This window comes from Desmodus rotundus, chromosome 5 (assembly GCF_022682495.2).
Source record: "Desmodus rotundus isolate HL8 chromosome 5, HLdesRot8A.1, whole genome shotgun sequence".
Taxonomy (NCBI): Eukaryota; Metazoa; Chordata; class Mammalia; order Chiroptera; family Phyllostomidae; genus Desmodus; species Desmodus rotundus.
Genome location: NC_071391.1, coordinates 153329856 through 153353704, shown reverse-complemented (window position 1 = coordinate 153353704; position 23849 = coordinate 153329856). Strand labels below are relative to the sequence as shown.

General features: G+C 47.8%; 1 protein-coding gene across 3 annotated transcripts in view; it reads right to left on the bottom strand.

Annotated features, from left to right (window-relative positions):
- Positions 1 to 3427: 3427 nt before the first annotated feature.
- The window catches only part of KIF3C (kinesin family member 3C), a 38357-nt gene continuing 17935 nt past the window's right edge, over positions 3428 to 23849 (bottom strand). For all 3 annotated transcript variants that reach the window (XM_071221576.1, XM_045189242.3, XM_053924629.2), the window contains 7 exons: positions 17751 to 17852; positions 16934 to 17056; positions 15661 to 15779; positions 15081 to 15197; positions 5153 to 5261; positions 4813 to 4985; positions 3428 to 4647 (listed from right to left, as the gene is read on the bottom strand). In XM_071221576.1, the coding sequence (XP_071077677.1) occupies positions 4554 to 4647; positions 4813 to 4985; positions 5153 to 5261; positions 15081 to 15197; positions 15661 to 15779; positions 16934 to 17056; positions 17751 to 17852 (837 nt within the window). In that variant the 3' untranslated portion in view covers positions 3428 to 4553. The remainder of the gene's footprint in view (positions 4648 to 4812; positions 4986 to 5152; positions 5262 to 15080; positions 15198 to 15660; positions 15780 to 16933; positions 17057 to 17750; positions 17853 to 23849) is intronic.

Genomic DNA, 23849 nt, shown 5'->3' with positions numbered 1-23849 from the left:
CCTGGATCTATCCTGAACCTAATGAAGTGGTATCTCTGAGGGTGATAATTTTGATGCAGGTGAACTGTTATAAGAAAAATGGCTGGAATAAGGGAACAAGCCATCCTGGGTGTGGATATACGGCCATGGACATCTGTCTGGCTGACTGCCTAGACCTCACTCTCCACACCCTGCCACCCTCATCATCTTTTTTTAATTTAAAAAAATTGATTTTAGAGAGAGAGGAAGGGAGACAGAAACATTGATTTGTTGTTCCACTTATTTATGCATTCATTGGTTGATTCTTGCATGTGCCCTGACCAAAGATCAAATCTGCAATGTTGGTGTATTGGGACAATTTTCTAAGCAACTGAGCTACCTGGCCAAGGCCCCTTGCCATCTTTTTTGAGAAATATCTTTATTTGCCCCCTTGCCCTCATATACATGGTTACAGCAGTAGGACTCTTGGAGGCCTTATTCATATTTCATGTTCCCATCCACCTGGCCCAAACCATTGAATCAGAATCACATGACCATGAACTTGGCACTAAGATGGAGATTCTAAGTCTCTCTGGATGACTGGATCATGTAAACAGAGAGCTGCTGGCAGACATATCTTCCATGTCACAAACCGGAGCAGCTGAGGAAAGAACATGTACCCCACACAGAAAGAAGTGTGGTGAAATAGAGGGGGTCTTTGTGGTGTCTGAGCCCCTGGTAGTGGGTCATTCCTGAGGCCGTTCTTGCCCTTGGGGTCCACTGCAGGCTTCTTGTTCTTCTTTTGTTCAGGCCAGCTTAAGCGAATCTTTAGTCGTGGCTAAAGAGTTCAAACACAGACGCACCCCGGCTCAAGGCATCTGAAAACAGAAGGAAGTAACTCTGGAGATCAGGTGCCCAGTGTTGGAGGAAAAAGTGAAACATAGCAGCTTCTTTTTCAACAGCCCAGGAAGGATGAGGCCAGGAGAGAGTTCTTCCGGCCATTTGCAGAGCTCTAGGAAGCCGCTCTTGTCAGCCCCACAAGTGAGCCCACTGCTAATGGGAGGAGTGAGTGCTTTTGAAATGGGACCTCTAGGTTAAGGGTCTGGAGATTTGGTTTTACTTCCAACCACTCTGCCCTTCTGTCCCTGGCTCCTACTTCTTGTAAAACATGTAGGGTGCCTATCAGTTTTCCTGAGGTACAGCTGGGCTGGACAGATAGCGCGGCACAGGGCAAAAAGCAGTATGGGTTCTAGAGTCTGGAAGTCCACATTCATTACTAACCTTTAGACAAGGCACAGGCATACCTACTTTCATTGTGCTTTATTGTGCTTCCTAGGTGTTGCATTTTTTACCCAAAGGCTAGACCCTCCATGAGCAAAAATGCTACAATCCGCTTTATTAGTCACCTGGAACTGAACCTGCAGTATGTCTTAAGTATGCCTATAGTTAATTTCCCCAAATCTCATCTATAAACCAATGGCAGTAACCCCCACCGGGGAGGATAAAATGAGCCTGCATGTGTAAACCGCCTAACACAACAAATGGCAAATCCATCTCAGACAGCAGAGCCATTCCCGCCCTGGCACCCAATTGGAAGGCAGGGCTGGCACCTGGTGTGGAGGCAGGGAGCCCTTCCTGGATAACCATGGGTGCCAAAACAATGGTTCACTGCTGGGTGTTGTGCATCAGCCTAAGATCAGTGCTCTCCCAGGAGTCAGCGGCTTTGCGTTGGTATTTTTTAGCAGAAACTACTTTTCATTTCCTGTAAGACCTCTATGCTATAGGGGGCCAATTGCTAGAACCCAGGGAGAGGGAAAAGAAACCCCCTGAAAAGAGATGAAAGGGGAAGCTAGATTTCAAGTTATTTTAATTCAACACCCACCATGTGCCAGGCACATCCATGTGCTTTAGACCCATTATTGGCTGTTTTAGCCTCTCTTGGCTGACAAATGGAGGTGCAGACAGGCAGAGCTGTTGAATGCTATTGACGGCTCATCTGGACAGCATGTAGGCAGTTCTAAAATCTGCTAACAGCTCCGAATTAGCTGGGCAGAGACCGCTACCAGAACACAAACAGCTGCTGCCATAGTTGGCACTGACTTCACACTGGAGCCTGGGACCTGCCCCTTAGCCCAGCTGGGCAGATGGGTTCCCTTCTTAAGCAGCCAAGGTGCTGGTAACTGCAGCTGGGCTCCCCATGCTACTGACCCCACACTGGAAAAACAAGGAAGAGAGAGAAGGGAGAAAATGAAACAGGGAGTAAAAGTAGGAAGAAACAAAGGGAAGAGAAGGCAGGCAACCAACTCTGTAACGATACTCATTCCTTTATTATCGACTGTGTTAATCTGAACAGGGCTGGGGCCTGCAGGCTGCTGTCAGCATGGAGCTGCAGGTGCATTTCAGCTCAACAGAGAGGCCTCGTCCTAAGCCAAGGAGACAGGGGGCAATGTTTTGCATATATATATTTATATATTACATATGTAATATATGGGCCACTGCATTGTTAGCTGTTGTCCTAAATAAAGACCATAGCAACAGACATGGAAATTTGGTCCAATCAAGGCCCTTACTTTGTTAACCAAATGTCTGCTACATCAAAAGGAAAAGAGAAAGAGAGAGAAACAGAGAGATTGAGATCCAGCCACCCCGGTGGCCCTGTTCCCAGCATATCTTACGCTGAGTGTAGTGTGTCCCCCGTGGAGTTAAATACACACAGACACGCACACACATACACACATACACAAAACCGCAGGCGGGAGCTCCTCTTCCGACCACACCTTGGGCCCAGCCCTCAGACCAGGGGTGGTGAAGTTGGGTGGATTGTGCTATGAGACTGTGAGGGTCACGTGACCAGACAAGGCAGCGTCAATGTGTCCAAGCAGTGAAGGGGGGTGACACGTGCTCTTTCATCCACAAATGTGAAAGAGGTCACTAGGAGAGGCTGCTCAATGCAGGCTCTGATGTCCCCAGGCCACCTGGGGCATTTCTACAAACGACTCCTGTCCCAACCTCAGCAGGATCTAGTATCTGAATTCTGAGTCTCAAATAATCCCTTGGGCTCTGATAGAAAATGTTATTTCCTTGATGGACAGCAGCAAATGGCAACTGAGTTGCCCAACCATCTAGTCCAGTAATTACAGCAGAAATGATAGCATCATCGACTTAAACCAAACCAGGGCTTGGTCCTTAGAGCAGAACTGGAAAGGTGTAAAAGGGTTAATTTCTTAATGGAAAGAGAATAACCAGATAATCACCCCCCCCAACATCAAATTTCAGGCAAACCAGTCAGTTTTATGCTTTTATCACAGTGACCAACTTCCTCATATCCTAGGAACTGGAGACTCCCAGTATGAGGGCATTTTAAAATCCTGAACCACTGGTTTTCTCTGATTACTTCTTCACCCCTCCACCAAAATGCACACTGAGAAAGTAAGTCAATGAAAATTAATCTCTTTTTTTTTGGTAGAAATTTACTTATCACTTAAGATACCTGGAGACATCTTGGGATGTCACAAAGGCAGATGGAGAGTACTTCCCTAGGGACCAGTTTGCACAATGCTGGAGAAGGGGTTAGTTTTCAACAAAATAGTGCCCAACAAATGTGATTCAGAAACGGGGAATAGGTAACGTGGGCAGATCGTGCCTGGGTCTCCATCTCCTGTGCTACATGAGGGGGAAGCAACAGGTTCCAACACCTTTGCTGAGCCAGGGGGACAAAGACATCAACTCCCTCCTGCTATGAACTGGGACCCTGGCAGCTGCGGGGAAGAAATTTGAAGCAGGAAGGAGCAGCATCTCAGACACAGGGAGTTGGCTTGACCACTTGCTGACCAAAGTTACTTCTCAGAGGGGACAGAAACAAAGGGCACCGGAAGAGGGACTTCCCCTGATGACTGTCCACATTGTCTCATGACTTTCATTACCTGCAGGTCCCAAGGAGGTGGCAACTGGTCGGTTCACAAATCCCACCCCAGGCTTGGGAAAGTGGGCAGGAAGCAGAGATCGGGAGCCACGGATTCTTGGCAAAGCTGAAGAGGGGTTGTGTGGGTGAGGTCTTTTAAGTCCTTGAAAAGGGACCCAAGAAGCCTACAGAGGTGGTCTGAGGCCCAGAAAGTGCTGGGAGCACTGTCAGGACGTGTCCCATCCCCAGGGGACGCCCAGCATGTTCCTAGTCCCAGAAAGTGCTCAGGAGCTGCTCACATCAGCACAGGAGGAGATGGAGGCTGTGGAGACAGGTAGACAAAGTCCTCTCTTCTCAGGCACTGGCCACCCTCCTTTCTGGGGACAGCTGACAGCGAGGAGCTTGAAGACTGACTGCGGATCTACAGTCAGCAGGAAAGGAGGCTACGCAGTGACAGGGCAGGCTCAGGCGAGGGCCTCTCCCCCACACTAACTGAGCTCCACGAATAAATAACATTAATTAAATAAAGGAGGCTAAGAAGCGGGCAGAGGCACGGTCTGCCAGCTCTCACCCCTCACACACACACGAACACGCACATGCGCACACACACACACACCAAGCGGCAGATGAGATGAGCCGGAGCTGGCTGCCCCGTCCCAGGAGTCGGCCAGCCCGACAGCCGGACTGAAGGTTGTCACTCATGGTCTAGCACTGTCGCAGGGCGCAGAGCAGCGGAGGCCAGTGAGGCATGTGTGGTGGAGGGTGGAGGCCGCTGAGGACTCTGGCACCTGCGGGGGGTGAGGACAAGGTGGGTGAAAGGGGAAGCTGGGAAAGTGCAGGAAAGCAAACAGTGAGAACTGTCCTTTCCCTCACCCTGTTGCTGTAGAAACAGCTTCGCCACCACCCTGCCTTGCATCCTGAGCCCCCGCCCACTCTGACCATGTGGCACTGACCAGGATCGGGACTTCCGGACTTTCGAGGTGGAAGGTCTTTCCAGAAAGCTGTCCAACCGCATGAGCCTCTCCATGTGTAGAGCACGGGGATCTTGTTCTTGGTCGTGAGAGAATTCCATTTCGAAGACAGCTGGAGGGGACACATCCAACTCCAGAAACATTATGTTTTCAGCCTGTGGTGGGAGGGTCATACCCGACATAAGCACTGGCCCTGGACCTCCCAGGCCCTCGGTAAATATTGGGGGGAACAAGGACGACAAGGTAGGCAGAGGAAGCAGAGGCTGTGAGCATCCCTCCTTGGGATCTCTCCCCTCCCCACTTCCACTTTCCAGCTTCTTACCCTGTACCTGGGGTGGGACCCCATTGCCATGGCAACCCGAGCATACTGGCTGATGGGCCTCTTGTAGCCCACTGCGGAGGTGGGCCGCTTCTTCATTTGGCTGTTATTGCTGTGGGGAAGAGGCTCTGTTAGGATGGGTTTCCTTCAAACACAAAGGGGAGATGATATCCTGAGGAAGTAAGTATTGCCCATGCAGACAGGAGGCCCTGCAGACTGCGGGGCTCTGGAATTTTCTTGTCTTTGCTCCAGTACAAGCTGACAACTCAAACTAATATAAGGAGGCACATACTTCTTCAATTATTTTCCCAGTAGAAATGGGGTGACTGAGGATTTGAGTGAAAAAAGCCAATTCAACCTTACTTTGGTTTTCAGATTCATATACTAATTTCACATACCACACAAAACCACTTGTGATTAGTGGTTCTGCTTTTCATTTTCCTCCATAGGAGTTAGCACAACAAGATGACTAAAAACTCAGGCCTGAAATGCAAGGGTCCCAAAATAGTCAAAACAATCTTGGAGAAGAACAAAGGTGGAGGACTCACATTCCCGTTTGAAAACTTACGACGAAGCTACAGTAGTAACAAGGCTGTATGGTTCTGGCATATGGACACAGAAATCTACCAGTGGAATAGAACAGAATCGAGAGTGTAGAAATAAACTGCCGTATTCCCCTTACTGATTTTCCGTAAGGGCACCAACACCATTCAGCGGAGAAAGAACAGTCTCTTCAACAAATGACACTGGGACAAGTGGGTGGATATGCACAGGCAAAAATGAGATTGAGACCCTACCTTGACCAAATACACAAATTAAGCCCAAATGGATCATAGACTTAAATGTAAAGCTCTATCTTACAGAACTCTGAATAAAACATAGCAGTACAAAGAACACCTATGAAGGACCCATGGACATGGCCGATGGTGAGGGGACTATGGAAATGGGGGTGGGCTGGGTGGAGGTGGGCGAAGGGGGAAAAAGTGGGATAACTGTAACAGTATAAAAAATAAAATATATTTTTTTAATTTAAAAAATCACAGTAGTAAAATTTTTTGACCTTAGATATGCAAGGGTTTCTTAGCTGTAACATCAAAAAACTCAAGCAACTGAAGAAAAAAAATAGATAAATAGGACTTTATAAAAACTAAAAACTTTTGTGCTTCAAAGGACATCATAAAGAAAGTAAAAAGATAATCCACAAAATGGGAGGAAATATGTGCAAATCACATATCTGTTAAGGGACTTTTATCCAGAATCTATAGATAACTTTTACAAATCAACAACAAAAAAGACAACCCAAAGGACAAAGCATTGGCTGGAGCGGATCGGTGGGTGGGGCGTGTCCAGCAAACTGAAAGATCGCCTGTTGGATCCTGGTCAGGTCACATGCCCAGGTTGGGGGTTCCATCCCGGTTGGGCACCTGCAAGAGGCAACTAATCAATGTTTCTCTGTCACATCGATATTTCTCCCCAATCAATGTTTCTCTGTCACATCGATATTTCTCCCCATCTCTTTCTCCCTCTCTGCCCCTCTCGCTGGAATCAGTAAAAGAAACAAATAAATAAATAAAAACGGACAAAGAATTTGAATAGCCATTTCAACAAAGAAGATATACAGTGGCCAATAAGCACATAAAAAGATGCTCAACATTATTAATCATTAGAAAGATGCAAATCAAAACCACTTCACGCCCACTAAAATGACTATAATCAAAGAAGACATACAATAATACATGCTGGTGAGGATGTAGGGAAATTGGAATCCTCATTGTTGGTGGGAATGCAAAATGGTGCAGCTGCTTTGGAAAACAGTTTGGCAGTTACTCAAAAAGTTAAACATAGCTCTGGCTGGTGTGGCTCAGTGGACTGAGCACCAGTCTTCGAACCAAAGAGTCACCACCCAGTCAGGGCACATGCCTGGGTATGTATGAGAGGCAACCACATTGTTGCTTCTCTCCCTCTCTTTCTCCCTCCCTTCCCCTCTCTCTCAAAATGAATGGATAAAATTGTTTAAAAAGAAGTTAAACACAGAGTGACCATATAAAACAGCACTTCCACTACTAGGTATTTATTCAAAAGAATTTAAAACACATCCCCACACAAAAAACTTGTACGCAAGTATTCACAGCAGCATTACTCATGACAGCTAAAACCCAAAAATGCCCAGCAACTGACGAACAGGAAAACGAAGTACGGCACGTCCACAGGGTGGAGTGTTACTCACTCAGCAGTAAAGAGGAGTGAAGTACTGGCACAAGCTGCAATACGAATGAACCTTGAAGAGGTTGTGCTAAGTGGGAGAATCCAGATACTGAAGACTATGTATTGCATGATTCCACTTATATCCAATGTCCATAATCCGCAAATCCGGAGACAGAAAGCATACTGGCAGGTGCCCCGGGCTGGGGCACTGGGAGAATGGGGAGTGACTGCCAGTGGGGACAGGTTTCCTTTTAGGCATGATTATGGGTGATTTAAAAAATTATCTTTATGCCTTTCTACAATATCCACATTTTTTTTACAATGAATATGTATAACTTTATGTCTAATGAATTATTTCAAACATTCAGAAAAGTATAGAAAGTGATATATGTATATCTGTATGTCTACCATCCAGCTTTGTCAAATCTTCTTTTGAAAACTGATTTGAGAGCGAAACATCGATTTATTGTCCTACTTATTTATGCATTCATTGGTTTATTCTTGGATGTGCCCTGACCGAAGATCAAATCTGCAACCTTGGTGTACTGGGAAGACACCCTAGCCAACTGAGCCACCCGGCCAGGACTCAGCTTTGTCAAATCTTAATGTTTTGTTATACTTACACCAAATGAAAACTGGGACAACTGTAATAGAATGACAATAAAATACTTTAAAAAAAGAAATAAAATGTAGACATAGTTTTGTCTTCTTCCCCAGAGTTAATCACTCTTCTTGAGTTTGGTGCTTATCAATGTCATGCAAGTTTGTTTTTAAGATTTTATTTATTTATTTTTAGAGAGATAGGAAGCGAGGGAGAAAAAGAGGGAGAGAAACATCAATGTGCAAGAGCTACATCGACCAATTGCTTTTCTCATGCCCCCAACTGGGGACCTGGCCCACATCCCAGGCATGTACCAGCTAGGGCTCATGCATATTATACTTACTGATATATGTGGGTTTTTATAAATAATATATATGATATCTGTATGCTTGTTTCTAAACTTTAAACTGTATGGTGTATGTACTGTATTTTTTTGTGCTCAACAAGCATGTTTTTTAGATTTATCCATGCAGCTCTAGATTAGATTATTATTTTAAAGATTTCGTTTATTTATTTTTAGAGAGATGGGAAGGGAGGGAGAAATAAAGGGAGATAAACATCAATGTGTGAGATACATCGATGAGTTGCCTCTCACCCGCCCCCAGCTGGGGAGCAGGCCTGCAACCCAGCATGTGCCCTGACTGGGAATTGAAACTGCGACCTTTTGGCTTGCAGGCCGGCACTCAGTCCACTAAGCCACGCCAGCCAGGGCTAGATTATTAAAGTTTAACTATATATTGAGTATTTTAAGGTTTTAATATAGCAACATATGTACACACATATATAATGTATATATTCTCTTGTTGATGGATATCTAGGTTGATTCCTTCCCCCCCCCCTATTAAACACAGCACTGTTGTGAACATTTCTGTACAGGTATCTTCAAGCACATATTCAACAGTTACCCTGGAGCACATAGCCAGGAATGGAAGGTTGGTTGTGTGGTATCTGCATTTCAACTTTACTACATATTGCAAGGGGCTTTTCGAAGTGGTTATACCAGTGAAAGTTTCCACTGCCCTGTATCCTGGCCAACTCATGGTATGTCAACCTTTTTACTTTCAACAATTTGATGTGTGATGTGTTATTTATTATTCAAAACAAACAAACAAAAAAGAACAAGAAAATTATTTCCATTGAAAAAGAAACAATCCAGGTTTTGGAGGAAGACAGCTCAGGTTTGAATGCTGGCCCTGAGAGCTTTGTGACCTCGAGAAGGGGCGTCCCCTCCCAGCCTCCACTGTCTTAGCCCTGTCCTCCAGAATGGCTGAGAGGAAACAGCACAAACACCGAGCACACCCACCCTTCAGTGGTGATTTATTCACAATGCCACTTGCTCATTTCAAGCAGGGATACAAATGAGCAATAAAAGATGCCAAAAGGCAGACAGTTAGGAGACAGAAGAGGAGACGAAACAGGCCAGTAACTCAGATAGGACGCTCTGTCCTTGAAGAGTAGAACAGGCCGTGCAGGGGCCTAGGGAACAAGGCCTGCCTTCTGCAGGGGAGAGTATTAAGAACATTCTTGTGGTTCGTTTTATCAGGGGTAAAAAAAGAGTGCCGGACCCACTTGGGGTCCCTGCTGACTCCTCTTTATAGATGAAGACAAGAAAGGATGAGGCTGTGGAAGCCCCACCCCTTTGGCCTGGGTGCTGGGGAGCTCAGGAGGCTGTGCATGTGGAAAGGGCCACCTCTGCAACAGCTCTGAGGGCAGAGGGAGGGTTAGGAGAATAGTAACATCATTTATGAGGGGAGCCTACATATCCCATTAAATTTGACAACCTCCCGAGGTGTAGACAGGGCAGACACCATACTGTCTTTTGTGTCCAAGGTCATCCAATTAGGAAGAGAGTTGGAATTGAACCTTCGCAGATACTCTTTTCAGGACACTGTCCTGTCTCTGAGGAGGACATGTGAACCGGCCTGGGGCTGAAGTGAGCCTTGAGGGCTGCAGGCTCTGGGAACAGGACAGAAGGACACGGCTGGGCAAGTAGAGCAGTGGATCAGTGTGAATTGGCAGCCTGACCCAACAAAGATGCCAGGGCTATTCTGGGTGGCATGGGGGAGGAGGGATAGGGGGAGGGGAGTCTGTAATTGGAACAGCACACTCCCCATCTACTCCCTCTTCTGCCCCAGGCCTACTTTCTGCGACTGATCCCTCCGTAGTGAGCAGGTTGTGGCGGAGAGCCTGGAGAGGAGGCCTGGTTCCATGTATCCGCCCCTCCCTACAGCGACCTGTGGCAACAGCCAGCATGTGCTTAGTAGATCCTAAGAGCTCTCCTGGGATTCTCCCTCCAGATGGCTGTTATCACTGTTTGGTTTTGTTTTTTCCCCTTAATATTAAAAAGTCACTCTTGGCTCCAGCTCGGGGGCTGACTCCCTTCTCATTACCAGCTCTGTCTGATTGCCCCCATTCCTCTCTTGTTCTGGAAACAGGCATCCAGTGGCATAGGGTGTGTTTTCCTCCCAGGTCCTGCACATGCACCTGCCACAGCACCTCAGACTTTTCCTCAAGGTCTGCCCCCCACCCTCGCCACTGCATTAGCCATTCCCTCGCAGCGCTCCCCTCCCTGCAGGTCTGAACGCTCACTCTTCTCATTTCCCTTCACGACACTGCCCCACCTCCTCCCCATGGCAGTTGATGTGCCTCCCTACTTCTCACAGGCCCATGAATAAATCTAGGGACCCAACCCGGAGCTGAGAAGGTTCTTACTGAGGTCAACTTTGCCTCTATAAGGAAACCAGTGAAATTTTCTATCCTGGTTCTATTTAGAGCCAGGAACGCTCTCTCGTTGAACCTGGAGGTAGCCTGAATAGAAAATTAAAAGGAAAAACAAAAACAGCAAGCCGAACTGCCCTTCTATGGCACTTTTGAGGATGGAGGCAGATTGGTTTCACTGGTGTCCCCATAATTGTCATATTGGCTTATCGGTATGATTGTGACCATTTATCGATCATCTCTTCTGTGCCAGGCTTTGGCCTGGAGCCTCACACACAATCGCACTTTAACCTGAATAATCCTGCAGGGTACATGTATCATCCCAACTGTATAGATGAAGAAACTTGGGTTCAGAGAGGTTAAAAAACCTTCTCAAGGCCACTAGTAAGTGGCAGAGCAGGGACTAGAATTCAGAATGTTCTAAATCCAAAGTCCAGTCTCTTTCAACTGCTCCATGACACCTTTGAACAGCATCCAGGGTGGCCGGGCTGTACAGCCAAAGGGCTGGTGTCGCAGATGAGATGTTGTGAACTACATGTGAACCACGGGCTACAGACATTGCCAAATATCCAAACCTTAGAAGATAACTTTGTGTAAACACAATTAAAAATAAAGTCTATTGTGAGGTCATACTTCAAAAATAATTATTTCTAGAGCTGGTGGAAAAATATTTTTTCAAAGTAACATTAAGACAGAATTGTTCATGATTATGGAAGGCACCTCACCTGAAGTTATTGTGCATCAACTCGCGGCCACATAGAGATAGTGGAGAAAACAGAGAAAGGGAGGGACTTCCAAAATCGGTGGATATGGGTGTGTTTCAAGAGCTGCTTGGCAATAGCCCCTTGTTTTAGAGACAGGCCAGGGGAGAGTGTGTGGGGCAGATGCTTGCTGCTAGAGGAGGAGAAATTCACTTTTCCAACAAGAGTTTTCTAAAGGGACAGCGTGACATGCGGTATTCTTCCCAATGAGGCTGCTTTCCTCACCCTTTGAGCAGAAGGCCAGGGTGTGTTCTCGTCCCCAGAATGCCCAGGCCAAAGTAAAGCCAACCATTCCACACTTGAACTGAGCAGATGGGACAAGGCCCTGACTAGTCAAATGTGCTTTGGGAAGAAAGTTTTTCAGCCCTGATTAAGTTATGCTGCAAATGGTGGGACCCAATGCTGAGGGAAGGCACCTCCCCTTCCAGGGAGGCAGCCTGACGCCACCATTCCCCCACATGGGGAAAGCTGCACCCAAGACGGCCCCACCCTCAGGCTTCCTCTGTGACATGAGGGGCGTGGGGCAGATGATCTCAGAGACCAGGGCCAGCCGCACTTGCACCATGAAGCTACCCTCTGGCTCTCTGAGCTGAGTCAGACTCACAATGGGAATTCCAACTATGAGAGGACTGTTTTCACTTTATTTTAACCACCAACTGCTGCTTTTAAAAAAAGTAATTAAAAATTTTGTTTCATATAAAATCTTCCTAAGTCTATTTTTACTTTTCTTTTGCATTTTCTTGTGATTTTAATAAAAGCTCTGAGATAATTATTATTTATTATGGTTATCAGTCATAGCAAAATGGTCAGTCACATTAAAAAAAGGAAAAATGTACAGCAATGATTCAGAACTGCATGGAGTTGATTACCTAGGATTTGTTAATAAGTCTTCTGGGAGTAATTTATATACTGGAGCTTTTTTCTTAGAGAAATCTATAACTGTTTATATCATTTGTGTGAGTACAGTAGAGAACACTGAAATGTCAGAACTGCCTTAATACCTTTACCCTTACCCAGATCTATTTTGATATTTTCTGTATAGAATATATACTCTGTGTATTCTGAACAGGTCCACACATATAAAATAGTACGGCTAAGTTGTGAATATACTTAACCGTGATTTAAAAAAACTTATGAATATATTTATATCTTTACATGTCCAATATAAAATGTTTAGGGAGCACAGTTCTTTGGGACCCAGCTAGAAGTACTGCTAACACAGACTCACAAATGCAGGCTGGGGAACAACTCCAGATAACACCTGAGACCTGATTCTTCCCAAGGAGTTACGGAAGAGAAAATACTACAGAGTGAGCTAAAGAAGCATTTGAGGAGTAAGCAGAGTTGTCTCGTTTTCCAGTGCCAGTGAAAACACTCACTGCCTCTTTCCTTGTGTTACTTTCCTCCAGCAAGAAGGATGGCGGGGGTGGTCAGAGGAGAGGAAAGATGGGGAGGGGCACTGCAGACACGCATCTGTGTCTGGTCCACAGACGCGTGTCCTCTGAGATGCACACACAAGCATAGCTTTGCCTCTAAAGCAGAAGAGAGGGACTGGAGAAGGCAACAGTCGCTCTGTGAATAAATGTACTGTGTACATTTTGGTGTCCAGTCTACACATTATTTAAAGTGTGCTATTTTAAGATAGCTGTTTTAATTTCAAAAATCTGTGAATGGTTTTTCAGTGTATACAAGCCATTTTATTTTTGCAAAAATGGAAGTTATTTAAAAGGTTATTTAACTTAAAAGTTATTCGAGCTCTTTAAAAGAAAGCAAGCTTTAAAAAAAACAGAAATGAAGAATGGACATTTATAATCACCAAGCAGAAAGCTCCGCTTCAGGAAAAGCACCTGTCATGGGTGCTTTTCAAGTCGGGACTGTGTGCTTGAGGTGGTCAAGCCAAAACCGCAGGGGCCACGTTTTGAACTCTGAACGCAAATAAACTCTGAAGCACAAAACTACAAGACTCAAATCAAGATCCCTTCTCAGCTCCAGATTAAAGGAGACTAAAGAGGCATGACAAATGCAACGCACCACCTCAAGTGGATGGGTGGGGAGGCTGGGGACGGGGCACCGCCGTATAGGGTTATTACCGGTTCTGGCTAAAACGGAATGTTGCCTATATAATACAGTAGTACTGTGTCAATATAAAATTTCCTGAATTTGATTATTGTACTGTGGTTATGTAAGATAAAGTCCTCATTGTTAGGAAACACAAGTAAAGGGCCAGGACATCTTCAACTTAATCTCAAATGGTGGGGTGGGGGGATGGGGAATTAATAAAGCAAGAGGTGGCAAAATATGAATCAGTGAATTTTTCATGAAAGGTATATGCAACTTCTTTGTATTATTCTTTAAATTCTGATTTTTCAAAATAAAAAGTTTAAAAATGCATGCCTTCTCAAATTCTTTCTCATCCCATATCTAACCAACATAAAGAAATTCCTCCACCTGGAAACTTTCAGGTAAGGAACTTTTCTAAGCAGACGCCTCACTAACATTTCCTTCCAGCAGAGGGCGCTACAGTAGTAGTTTTTAAGTCTGGCTTCCTTGCTGGAAGCCTCACCTGGAAGCTTTAAAAAAAAGTTAGTCCTGAGATCCTTCCAAGATCTTTTAAATCAGACTCTTTGGAGCCCAACTTACAGGTGATTCTAGCTTCAGCCAGGGTGGAGAATCTCTGCCTTAGATGCTGTACTACTGTGGGTCTCTACTTAGATTGGAAAGGTAGATTTTAAGTTCAAAGTGACACCACTGAAAAGTCTTCTGCTCATGAAGTTGCCACTTACAAACTCGCTTGGTGTCACCTTGGGTAGGAACAGCCTTTCAGAAAGTAGACGAAGCAGGCATTTGATGCTCGGTGAGAAGCTATAGACCTACACAGCTAGCTTCCCACCCCAGCTTTGGGGAGACTCTTGCCCTATCCTGCCATTAATATTTCTAGGATAAAGAGGGCAAAGAATCTCTGGTGAAGTGCATTGGTATTCGGCCTCCTAAATGCCTTTATATACAGATTTTCAATTAAGGCACTGTGGTGCAGCTGAGCGAGGCAGCCACTCTGTTGGATTTGAACGTCTGGCTTTGTTTTTCCTGGCCACCAGTAGAGGGAGCTGCACACCCAGCCAATGGACGCAAACTATACCTAAAGGCTAGGATGTGGAAACAGGTGGAAATGCTGAATCACGGAGCTGGGCGAGGCTATAAAGATTGGACACACCTCTATCATCTGATCTACTTACTTCTCTGTATGCCCCACTGGACTTGGGTGCATCTCATTGACCTTCTGTCTGCAGAACCCCTCACAGTGCCTGACACACGGTAAGGCAAATACTAACTACCGTTGCTGCTCTTGGCACTAGACAAATGAATATTCATCAGACTGGCCAAATGTTGGCCTTCGCTGGGATTGCCAAGAGGCTAAAGTGCCCTTCCTTCCCACTTCAGGCTCCTTGTGGGGTATTTTCTGCATCCCAGGCCACCGAGAGAGACACTTTGTTTTCGTCACAACACCCCTCCTTCATGGAGACCCCTACGTTAGGTCCTGAGATTCCGCCTTCCATCGGTGTCCCCCCCACCCCTCCCCAATCCGTAAAAGCTTCTGTCCCCCCCACCCTGCAGGCCCCTGGCCCAGGTGACTGGCTGTGGAACTCACACTCCGGCTGGCACGAGCGGCTGGAACTTCCACTGCTCCTCCTCACAGTCCAGGAAAAGCCTGTTCATGATCTTGTTCTTCTCCTCAGGGGGGATGAAGTTCTCAATAATTAGGTACCTGGGAGCAGGAATGAGGCAGAGACAGGGAATTGGGGAGAGAGGCCCCACAGGTATACATGAAGTTGAAGGATCAGAAGAAAGAAGCAAAGAGGCAGAGGGAACATAGGTGAAAAAACCAAAAAGTTGGGGGAGGGGACTCCAATAGGATTAGCAGACTTGAAAATCACTTCTTCTAATGCAGAGTGTAGGCTCAGGGCTGCAGGGGTTCCTTTGGGCCAGCACCCAGCATGCACTTTGGGGTGTTCATCAAGTGCAGACTGAGGAGGGGAGGAGGAAACAGGAGGTAGAAGGAACTCCAGAATCTCTCCCTCATCCCTCCACATGTTAACCCTAAGACCCACAAACCCCTGAGTGGCAGCTGGAATGAGGCCTTCAGGAAGGAGAAGATCCCGTTAGGGAGAAGCGCCTGGGGCCCAAGGGACAGCTGTGAGGACCAGAAAGGGGAAGAACAGGGAGCCTACTTGAGCTTGAGTTCTCGAGTCTGCTCATTCTGCGCCTCCTCCAGGTCCTGCCGCACACGGATGTACTCATCATGCTGGTCCTGGATCTCCGCCTTCACCGCCTGCAGCTTGGCGTAGAGCTGGGTGGGGACAGGTGCAGCTCAGAGCCTGTCCAGCTCAGGCCAGACAGCCACAGGCTCAAGGTCCACCAGCTCAGCCCAGGATGAAGCCAGGGCAGGGTCTGAATCTCCGTCCCGCTACCCCACCACGAGGCAGGACAGATTATTCAAAGGCTGTCCTGTCCCTCCTCCACTATGATATGTTCCCTGCCCCCTCTCAGCTGCTGTCAGCAGTGTGGAATGTTCAAACTCAAAGGGACTCTGGGGACCTTTTGGTCCAACACCCTCTTTTTATAGGTGAGGAACCTCAGGCACAGACTTGTTCAAGGTCACACACAACTAGTTAACAGAAGAGCCAGAATCAGCGCCCAAGTACAGGACTGCTAGTCCTTGGCTCAGGGAGAGGATGGGCTTGGAGGCTGAACCCATCCTACTCCTGCCTCTGCAGGGGCTCTCCAAAGTGGGGGTGTGTGGGGCAGGACTGACCCTACTGTCTCACTCCTAACCCCCTGAGGGGTGTGTCCCTGGAAACTGCCACAGTGGCTAGGCCTCTGCCTGGCCCACCCTGGGGCAGCCACTTGGCAAACCTAAGAGCTCTCCAGGTTCTTCCCAGAATCCAGGCCAAAACTTGCTGCTTTCTGCCCTTGACCGTCATGTGCACACCTTTCCCTGGCCATGGACTTCGCAGGACTCTGGTGGCCAGATAATCTCATCCCTTCACATGCCTTCGAGGGTCCCATGTTTCCTTCCTGGAACCACAGCAGGCTCAAGTCTCCTCAGGCTCCCTCACCGTTCCCCTGGCCCTGCTCCAGGCTGAGCCATTCAAACTGTGACTCACTGGTGACGCTGTAAAGGGGGAAGTTACCCAAGACTCGAGGACTGCAACCCTGGAGACAGGAAGTGATGGCATGGCATTCCCAGTCTAACAGGCCCAGCATGGGGGCCCAGGAGAAAAGGCTCTGTTCCACCCCAACAGACCCTTGCCTTCTCCTCCCCTTGCCCCAGCAGCCCATCTACTCCCCACCCAGAGGAACCCCAGGCAATGTGACTGGGGTTCAGCAGTTCAAAGCAAGTGGGAAGAGGCCCCAAAACACACACCCCTTGGGTAGGTGACTGCCTTGGGCAGAGGCTGCCAGGCCCTCACACCTTGACCCCATCCTGCTGTGGCGTCTCACCTTTTTGAGTTTCTTGGTTTTGACCTCCACCTCCTGCTGCAGGGATGTGTAGGTGCCCCGGAGCTCCATGGTCTCCTCATCTCGGAGCATCATCTCCTGTTGCATCTCCCGCTCACGGCGTTTCTAGGCCAATGCAGCACACAGGGGCTCAGAGCTGCAGCCCATAGCGGGGAGGCTGTGGGAGCTCAGGGACAGGCTCACTCGGCCTCTCACGGGCCTTGGCTTCACCGTGGCCAGGGCCACCAGGAGGGAGAAGGGAGCATCCTGTGGCCCCCACGCATTGTTCCCACCCCATCCTCAGTGGAGCCTCTCTGAACTTTCTCGTCAGCGCACGCTGCCATGCCTCTGCCAGGCACTGCCCATGCGGATGGAGACCCCAGCCCCAACCACTGGCGCATTCCAGAGGTGTCGACCACACATACAGGTGACAGGTGTCCCTCATGCAGGCTTCCCAGCTGCCTCGTCTCCTCATGCAGTTTTACAGTGGACTGGTGAGACCAAATTGTGGTTATGATGACTCAAGACATAGCCATACAGTTGGCAAAGAACTCATGCCCTTGTGGAAGGCCCTGGAATTCATACCAGGTGCAGTGGAGGCCGACATGGTGGAGAGCTACCACTTTCTCTCACCCACCAGCTGGCAGGGCCCCTGCCAGGGACAGGCCCTGGGCTGGCAGGCCCACAGAACCCAGGGCAGCATGTTTTAGGGTCTCAGTACTGTTCCAGGGATCCTAAGCCTATGAGGGCTTTTGGCCTGATGCCCCTCAGTCGTGACCTTCAGGCCATGTGCCCCCAGGGACCTGAAGCCCAGGCCTACCTGCTCAGCAATCTCCTGCCTCTTCAGTTCCAACATCTTTTGCTGCTCATTGGTATGATCCATGATGTTTCTGCCCCCGATGAGCAGCTTGCTCTCCATGGCCTGGGGACACAGAGAGGTTTGGAGACAGGCTATCTGAAGCGCTGCAGGGTCCCCAAGTTGAGGTTTTGCTTCCCTGATGGGGCCTCCTGGCCCTCCACAAGAATAAGATTTTTCCTCCAGCCTCTTGGGCCCCAGCACAAGATTCCTATTGTTGGCAGGACCATTAGGCAAGAAAAAAAGAGGAGATCCCTCAGGGAAGGTAGGATACCTGATCTCTTTGCTTGGGATCCAGATGGAAGGTGGTTCACCAAGCCTGGGAGGGTGTGTGGATGGTGACCTAATCCTGGCAATCAGCACCTAGCTGGTGTCTGGGACAGGGAGACTGGAGGGAGTCACCAGGCAGCCCAGCCTTGGCTAACTGTCACCGGAAACAGAAAGGGGGCTCTCAGCACAGGCGCTGGGAGAGTCTAGCCGTGGGCTGATATGGAAAGAAGAGGAAAAGCCAAAAGGAGGAGACTCTGTGACAGCAAGGGGCACACGGGCCCCAGCAGCACACGAGCTTTGGAGACAGTCCAACAGACCCGGGTTCCACCCGCTAACCGCAAAGCCTAGGCCCAGTTACCCGCTTCGGTTCTCACATCTGAAATTTTGGAACCGACTGTGATCTGGGGTGGCTAGCAAACATTTGCTGAGCAGTATTTGCTAGGGACTGAACTAGGCCCTTAACAGACATTATCTCTGTCCTCACCCTAAGAGAGGGGCACTGTTACCCTCCTTGAAGGAAGAAATTGGAGGAACTAGCCTGAGGGCACACAGGTAGTTGGCAAACCCACCTCCCCTAGGCTCTGTGGAAGCTCCTAGCCTGTGTTCGCCACAGACATTCCATAGATACCTCCTGCACCGGAAGCCTCAATGATTACAGACCTGTGTAAGCCGTGTGCATTGTGAGTACACTAAATGCAATTACACTGTTGCTCCTCACAGGGGGTGCTACTCCAGGGCACCCCAGCTGTCCTCTGACTTCATCCCAGGCCTCCTGGAAGGGCGAAATCACCTTGAGCCACCAGGAGAAATTGGCTGCCTCTGCAATGGAATTTTTCCCAGTGGAACCTGCTGACCTGCTTGAGGGCTCTCAAAGCAGGGGATGCTGTCAGAAGGGGACCCCTGTACCACCTATGAGAGCCTCATCACTGGGGACAGAGGAGGGCAGGGGTTAAGGGTTGCTTTTGGAAGGTCAGAAGTTGGACTATGTGAAGGTGTCAGAGGGCACTGAACAAAGCTGGGTCAGTCAGAGCAGCCCAAGGACCCCTCGGAGGCCAAGGAGAGAGGGGCTGCAGAGAAGGGCACCCTCCAGTGGCTGCCTGTCCTCAAGACCACACCATAGCCACCTGCTGTACCTACTTTGCCCCCTTCCCACAACCCCGACCTTGCTCAGGTTAAAATGTCTCACCATTCACTCCACCATCCATCACAGACCTGAAGTCATCCTAGACTCTTCCTTTTCCCTCAAGATTGGCACTTGCATCACCTTTGTGTGACAAACTCCTTAAATTTTGTGTGCTGGGCACCTTACCTGCCTCACCCTGGTGTCCATCCACATCTATGTACCCCCGGTCACTCGTTAAATCCCATCATGTCTGTCTTCCTGGTGTGGCTCACAACACTCCAACCTTCTCATCTTCATGATACCTGCTGACTTCATGAGATCCTCGGGACTCACCTGAATCGATCATGATTGCCTCACTGCCCCAGTTTTCCCCCTTCCATCCATCTCTACACGATACTCAGAAGGATCCACCAAAAATGCACCTCTGAGTGTGCCCCCGTCCACTGCAAACTGTTTAAGTGGCCCTGCTCCTTACAGGATAACCCCCCAAGTCTGCGGCAGTTACAGGCCCTGGGCTGCCCCAGCCTCCCCGTCTTCTCTTACCACTTACTCCCCTCTCCCCACTATGCACCCTGCACTCCAGCTCCACCGCGAGAACCCCAGCGCCCCGTGTGCTCTGCCTTTCACAACATTGGCCTTCTCTTCCCACCCCATGTCCACCTGGAAAGCCACTACTTCTCCTACACAGCTTAAGCTTTTCTCTGATTCCCTCCAATCTGCACATTTACTCCTTTGGGCCTCCCAATAACCAGGACACTTTCCTAGTGTTCTGCCATGACATCCCATTATTGCTTTACATTCTGCCTCCCCTGTGAGCCTCTTCAGGGCAGGAATCATGTCTGACTCAGGTCTCAGAGTCAGGGCTTAGCACAGTGCTAAGCACATAGCAAGTGCTCAATCCATGTTTGATGAACTAAAAACAACCTTTGGGGTTGACCCAGAGTGGGGCTCCAGGTCCCTTCTCTGGGCTCCCTCATCCCAGCTTTTTCTCCTTCAATGGACCGACCCACACTCACTGTTGCAGGGCAAGAGGGCAGAGCAGCAGGGTCTGGGCACCTGGGACACCTGGTGGGAGGGACAGGCTGGGTGTGAAGAAGGAGAAGAGAAGGCAGCAGCTCTCTCTCATACACAAGGAAGCCACCTAGTGCTCTGGGCCATGGATGACTGGTCCCTCTTAAGTACAGAGAATGGAATCTTGAGGGACCACTGCATTCTGGGACATACACACTTGACCATTCCAGCCCCGAGTCCCTGTGCTTCCCTTGGCATTTTATGTAACTCGTGTTCTTCACTCCTTGCTACCTAATAGAAACACACTAGTTCTCTAACTGGGTTATGTACAAGAATCACCAGGGAGCTTTTAAAACTCCCAAATGCCAGGCCGATCACATTATCCTGGGCCCCTCCACTCCTGGCTGTGGGAACTCCTAGGCCAGGTGCTCCAGAGAAGACCCAAGAAAGGAAGGCCCAGGCAACAACAGGAGATGTCCTGTTTTTTTCCTGCCTGATTTAAAGACTGGGGGCTAGGGCAGAGCGAGAAGCACAGGACAAGGAACCAAGAAAAAGAAAGCCATCATTTTCTTTGTACTTACTACATGTTGGGTTTTTCACATCCAATCCTCTTAATAACCCTTTAAGCAGTGGATCTCAAACTTCTATGTCTATTAGAATCATCTTGCAAAAGGCCCAGTGCCCAGGCTATACCCCAATGCCAGTTAAATTGGAATGGGGATGGGGGCAGGTGGTGAGGTCCAAGCATCAGTGATTTTGAAAGATTCCCAGGTGATTTCAGTGTGCAGTCAAACTTGAGAATCACTGCTTTTTGAGGCCTCCTGAATCAGCATCACTTGGGAACTTGTTAAAATGCAGAATCTCAGGCCCTACCAGACTTAGTGAATCAGAAACTACCTTGTAACGAGATCCCAGGTGATTTGAAGGGGCATATTATTAGTGCCATCATTTTTCCAATGAGAGCTCAGAGAGGTTAAGTAAACCATCCAAGGTCACATCATGGCCATTAAATATAAATGGAGAATCCAGACCCAGGCTGGCCTGGCTCCAAAGCCCATGCTCTTTCTACTGCAGACAGTGTGTTCAGTGCTTCGGGAAGCAGAAAAGCAGAACTTGCTGGGGCCAGGAGTGGGAGGGGGACATGTTTCCAGCAAGAGAAAATCATATCTGACTAATCTCCAAGGTCATCACAGTACATGGAGAAGCCAGTGACTAGAACTTTAGAGGTCAAAATGCTTCTGGCAGGGTTCTTCATCAGAGGTTATTCAAAGTCACAGGGCACGTGAGGAGCTGGAAAAAGGGAAGTACTTTCTCATAACAGAAAAGTGGATTAGCAAAAGGAAACAGAAATAAACAGGCCTCCGCGGAGATGGAAACAAGCTCAAATGTTAAATGCTGGGGCAGACCTCTGTTAGAAAGTGTGCATTGGTGAAATACCCAAACTCACAGATGCACCCAAATCCTACTGAAGAGGGTCAGACACAGGAGGACTCCTTGGCTGTGTGAACCGACACGAACGGCAGAGGAGCATCAGTTATAGTTTGACATTTCGGGAATAGGTACTCCTAGCTCTACTCATTAAATGATAGCTATGAGCGATCAGTTATAAGCCAAAAGGGGTGGGAGCGTTGAGGAGAGAGTCAATGTCTGTTGTTCCCACAAGACATCGGCTTAACATGCTGCCACAGCTGAAAAAGCCAACAGCATCTGGCCGGCCACCATCATGAAGGCCGTTTAGAAACAAAACAGAAATCACTCTACCCTAATATAAAACCACGATGCAGCCGAATCCTGAGTCCTGCGCACAGTCCCCTCCCTGCATCTCCGGGGAATGAAGGGAGAGAAGATCCAGAGTAAGGCGGCTAAAACCAGAGAAGGGCTATTCTAAGAGACCTTAAAAAATAGGCCTCTTCACTCTGCAAAGACAAAGGAAGGTTAAGAGAATAGGCCTGGAAACTATGATCAAAACAGGTGTGAAAAGCAAAGATCCAGACTTTTGCAGTCAATCCTGGTACACAGAGTAGGAGCTTATATCCTGAGGTTTCAGGATAAACAAAGGGAAGTTCTATCCTGTACAGAAGGTAATAAATTTATGGAATCTAATATCTCAGGAGCATGGAATTAAATACTTAACAGTTTATTAAGAGTTCTGGGGACCTGTTTTCAATCTTTTATTGTCTTCCTCTCCTTTCAGAAAAAATTGCACTAACATCAAAATGACCACTGAAATAGTATAAGAAAAGACTTCATATTTTCCTCACCATTGCTAATCAGCTTCTGTTATTTTCCCTGTTTTTTCTAGATTTTCCATATGTATACATTATTTTTCATGTCTATAGACATGGTATAAATACGAGCTTATGTCCTGCTAGTTCCACTTTATCAAATATCTCAGGCATTGTCTGTTACTTCCATAATGTTTACAAGTTTAATGATTGCATAATATTTAGAGTGGATAATTTTTTAAAATTTATTTATTTTTAGAGAATGGGGAAGGAAGGGAGAAAGAGAGGGAGAGAAACATTGATGAGTGAGAGATACATCCATCCACTGCCTCTCCCATGCCCCCTGCTGGGGACCTGGTGGGCAACCCAGGCATGTGCCCTGACTGGGAATTGAACCAGTGACCCTTTGGTTCACAGGCCAGCACTCAGTCCGCTGACCCACACCAGCCAGGGCTAGAGTGGATAATTTTTAAAAATATTTTATTTATTTTTAGAGAGGGGAAGGGAGGGAGAAAGAGAGGGAGAGAAACGTCAATGTGTGGTTGCCTCTCACATGGCCCCCACTGGGGACCTGGCCCGCAGCCCAGGCATGTGCCCTGACTGGGAATCGAACTGGCAACCCTTCGGTTCCAGCCCGTGCTCAATCCACTGAGCTATGCCAGCCAGGGCTAGAGTGGATAATTTATAATGAATTTAATTAACCCCCATTTTAAGATTATTATTGGTTGTTCACAATGTTTGCTGTAAACACCTTTGCGCATATAATGTTTTGCTTTTTTAGATGACTTTCTTGGCAGGAAATTTCAAGAGTGGATGAAGAGTTACAAACATTTTGGGTGTCTTAGAAGATACTGTCCAGTAACCTTTCTAATGGTTTATACCACTTAAACAACTGCCAGCAATAATAATGGAACCACTTTTATTAGAATATCATATACATGAAGCATTCTTGTTATTTTTAAAATCACCTATGATAACAGATTTAAAATTGAGCCTCTCCATTTATTTTATATTCCCATACCCTTGAGGTCTTGTGGAAGTCTGATCTCCCCTTTCACAAAATACCTCAAAACAATTGTTTCTTCAACCTTCACCTTCTCTAGCAACCCACACATAGTCCCACGCTCTCCTTAGTCAAAATTCTGCCTGACAATGTCAAAATGGGTTCAAGAGCTGGGTAACCAACCCATTTGGACATTACGAGGCAGAGGCAGAATTTGAGCTGCTAAGCAGGCCTGGAATTTGAAGCAGCAGCCAAGACGACCAGGCCCCCACGTTCCAATGGTCCTCTCACCCCCATCCCCATGACATAGTTCCCAGGGCTGGGCTCCGTGTTGGTTCTTGTTAATCCACCTTCATTACGGTCCACCTTTGTTATGGACCTCCTCCTTGGACCTAGAACTCTGCTTTAGAATCTCTCTTTCTGGCTGAGCC